The sequence below is a fragment of the Drosophila guanche genome, unplaced genomic scaffold (assembly GCF_900245975.1).
Source record: "Drosophila guanche unplaced genomic scaffold, DGUA_6, whole genome shotgun sequence".
Classification (NCBI taxonomy): domain Eukaryota; kingdom Metazoa; phylum Arthropoda; class Insecta; order Diptera; family Drosophilidae; genus Drosophila; species Drosophila guanche.
In genome coordinates this window covers 5,836,064-5,839,531 of record NW_022995745.1, presented here as the reverse complement: position 1 = coordinate 5,839,531, position 3,468 = coordinate 5,836,064, and the positions used below count along the sequence as shown (strand labels likewise).

At 50.4% G+C, this 3,468-nt stretch overlaps 1 protein-coding gene across 1 annotated transcript; it reads left to right on the top strand.

Moving 5' to 3' along the window:
- Positions 1 to 900: 900 nt before the first annotated feature.
- On the top strand, positions 901 to 3,130 carry LOC117580885 (putative leucine-rich repeat-containing protein DDB_G0290503). The gene is made up of 9 exons (XM_034267637.1): positions 901 to 977; positions 1,049 to 1,092; positions 1,147 to 1,480; positions 1,541 to 1,701; positions 1,757 to 2,145; positions 2,197 to 2,490; positions 2,545 to 2,800; positions 2,864 to 2,995; positions 3,056 to 3,130. The coding sequence occupies exons 1-9, from the start codon at positions 923 to 925 to the stop codon at positions 3,059 to 3,061; spliced, it is 1,671 nt and encodes a 556-aa protein (XP_034123528.1). The 5' UTR covers positions 901 to 922; the 3' UTR covers positions 3,062 to 3,130.
- Positions 3,131 to 3,468: the final 338 nt, after the last annotated feature.

Below are 3,468 nucleotides of genomic sequence, written 5' to 3'. Positions count from 1 at the left end.
GTCTACGACGACGGATAAAATGTGGCCCTCGTTTTAGTCCATGCCGCCCGCCCTCTCTGCGTATGTTGATTAAACTTAAGAGAGCAGAGAATAGGAAACTATGGCACTGTGTGTGCCTGCGTGTGTGTGTGCGGGTGTGTGTGTCTCCCTTGCACGGCGCCCTCTGTTTGTATTAATCCAACATAATTAAGAAATTTAATTAAAGTGCAGCACGCTCTGAATGTGGAATAGCTATGCTAGCAGCTAGAAAGTTAGGTGGCGGATACGAGGCCCCCCCCACACATATTCGTATCCGTATCCGAATCCGAATCGAAGCCTGCTCATTCCTGCTGTTCATATTTGAAAAGAAAAGTTACCAAACTCACACAAAGAAACATTCGGTCCAAAATTCAAAAGTTTTTGTGTACCATAGATTCAAACAGGACGAGCAGCATGGCCATGATGCTGAAGCAGTGACCATCTGCCATCTGCTGTTCGGTGGCTTCGATCTACCATCGTTGCATGCCAAAGCCCAGGCCCAAGTGTGGCGAGACCATAAAGCATATATATATATATATATATTTTTATGCTTTATGCTTCCCACATCCCTCTCTCAGCAACAACAACACAAAGCGAAGCGTGTGAGCCTAGGCGACGCTTGCAGTCAGAGAGAGATGGATATGGAGAGAGAGGATCGCAAAGTTCTACCTGCGCTCACAGCAAGTGCGGACCATAACGGATTAACGAAATGGTCGCGTTATTCTGTATTCCATCAGGCGGAACAAAGAGGAGGAACACACAGAGGATGAAGCACTAAGCGCATGAACTTCGTATGTATTTAGTAGGCAGAGCATCTGTCAAAGCACAGAATTTATATCAGTATATGTACAGGAAACGATTGAAAGTTAGTTTAAAATTTTGTAATTGTAAATAATTTATTTTGATGTGCATTTGTGCCAGTGGCAGTATAATGTCTACCAATATGCGTTACGTGCGACGTAAGTTCCCCCGTTTCTACTTGTGGGCACCAACTCATTGACATTCCTTTGGCCTCCCCGATCTTGAATAGCAACCAGGGCCAGTAATTTGCGGGCACTGGCCAACAACTCGAGGGTGAGTTTAACCTCCGATCCATTCGATTGCAGTTTATATGCGAATATTATGCAGGCGGCCTCGAATGAATTAACGGCACGCTCCCAGTCGCCCAGCGGTTTCAGTCTGTCGCGCAGCGTTTACACGGCCCACACCGTTTACTCCATGCCCACAGAGGGCAGGTTCTCGGCGTCGTATTTTGTCTCCCTTCACGAGCAACCAACGAAGGCGGAAAGGTCAGTGTCCAAGTCGCGCACAAATAGCTCCGCAGCCAAGTCTCGTGCCTTGCCCAAAGCTCAAGTGCGCAGCGTCGGCACGCAGAGCCTTCAGACGGAATCAATTGTTGAGTCCAAGCTTGTGACCAATGACGACACCAAGAGCGCCTCGAGTCGCTTGGCCCACAATTTGCGTGAGTTGGGCCCCACAAGGCTCTGTGATCGTCTGATTTTGTTTGTTTTTTTGGCTACAGCGAACGAGTGTGTGCAGGATCTGAAGGCTCGTTGCCAGGCAGCCGTTGATTCGGGTTTCATGATGCTCTACGATCACCTGGAGCCCATCCAGCTGGCCAAGGATGAGTTCGAGGCGTGCCATCGGAAGGAGCAGCTTAAAGTGAAGCTGAAGGAGCTGCTGGTAGGACTACACCAGCTGCTTGTTGTCATCATTTATGTGTCCCCCTCTTCCATAGAGCCGCAACATGGAGAGAATTGTAGAGAGTATCGATGAGGTGTGTGGGACTGCAGGAGCTGGCGAGCAGAAGGCTTCCCCCAATAGCCATCTGTACAGTGACATTGGCAGGCTGCGGAGGCTGAAGCAGCACATGGAGGGGCGCTTCCTGCAGCTCAACAAGAATCACATTGAGCAGATGAACAGGCTCAGGGCGGATCTCGAGGGGAAGCTGCTGGCTGGCGAGAGGCATTGGCAGCAGACCCTGGGCGAGCTGCAGGAGCGGCTGCGGCACAGCGAGACGCACAGTGAGGAAACCTCCTGCCAGTTGGCCATGCAGAATGCTGCCCTGACGGCCAAAGACAGCGCCATCGAGTCGGCCAAGGCGAACATGGACAAGCTCAGCTCTCGGTGAGTATTCGAATGAACTCTGACCTCTGACATAAGCTTATCCGGGAACAGCAACATGGAGCTGAAGCAACTGGTGAAGGAATCGGACGCTGCGCTGCTCAGCATACGGCAGGAACTCGAGCGGAACAGGGAGCACATAGCCTGCCTGGAGGGGCAGCTGAACGAGCTAAAGCAGCGTCCCGCTGCAGTGGACATCCTGCCAGTCGTCCAGGAGAAAGATCAGATCATTAGCGAGCTGAAGCTGAAGATTGAGGAGCTGCTGCTGCTGAAAGACGTGCACCACGACCAAGAGCAAACTAATCTGAAGTTGTGTGCGAAGAACGATGAGCTGGATGCGAAGATCAGGTGAGGCTCCAGCTCAAACTGAGTCCCGAGTGTATGCCCATTCCGTTTCCGCAGTGAGCTGCAAGCGAAGCTCAACAGCACGAAAGCCCAGCCCAATGATAAGGACCAAAAGGACGAGCAGCTGCACTTGGATCAGGAATTCCTAAGGCAGGAACTGTTCTGCTTTCAGGCACTGGTGATCAAGTTGCGGGAGCAAGCGAGTCGCTACAGCGAGGTTGTAACCACATGCACCCACGAGATCACCGAACTTAAGAAGACCATCGATCAACGCTACTTGGAGTCCGTTGGCAAGGACACGCAGATCAAGCTGGTATCCACGTTGTAGCGTTCGTTGCGAAAGGCTCAAACGATAATTCTCCAATTCTCGTTGCAGCTAAGCAATCAGCTGCGCGCGAAGGAGGAGCAAGTGGGCCAGCTCTTTGAGAAACTGAATTGTCAGCAGGAGAAGCTCATGCGACTGGAGGAGTGTGTAAAGTTGAGCGCGGGAAACACCGAACGACACCATGTGGGTACCCAACCTCCTTCCTAGACTGATTAGCAAATCATATTTCGAATATAATTTCAGCAATAACCTGCGGGAGTACATTGCCAGCAACATTGGCACTTACGTCGAGCCACGGAATGGCCTGCAGCAGCAGCAGAATTTGCATGTTTCTATTTAGTCAATACTCTGAATAAATACGAATAATCGATCGAAAGAGAGCATCAACAGCCTGCAAGCCATAGCCCACAATCGCAGATGCGTCACTGGGTCACGCCACGTCAAAAGTTTGCTTGAAATTACAAGTAAATAATATATGCACACACATATATACACGTATGGCTGTGCACATATGTGTAGACAGAGAGAGAGAGAGAAAGCAGCAGAACTGAGATCGAACGCAGCAGAGTGATTCCGTTATGGTCCGCACTTGCTGTAAGCGCAGGTAGAACTTTGCGATTCTCTCTCTCCATATCCATCTCTCTCTGACTGCAAGC

Excerpts from the sequence above, each read along its gene's own strand:
- LOC117580885 (XM_034267637.1), top strand. The coding sequence starts at position 923 with ATGTGCATTTGTGCCAGTGGCAGTATAATGTCTACCAATATGCGTTAC. Across the intron at positions 978-1,048 it reads CAATATGCGTTACGTGCGAC|CAACCAGGGCCAGTAATTTG; the intron begins GTAAGTTCCCCC and ends GATCTTGAATAG. Across the intron at positions 2,801-2,863 it reads AGGACACGCAGATCAAGCTG|CTAAGCAATCAGCTGCGCGC; the intron begins GTATCCACGTTG and ends TTCTCGTTGCAG.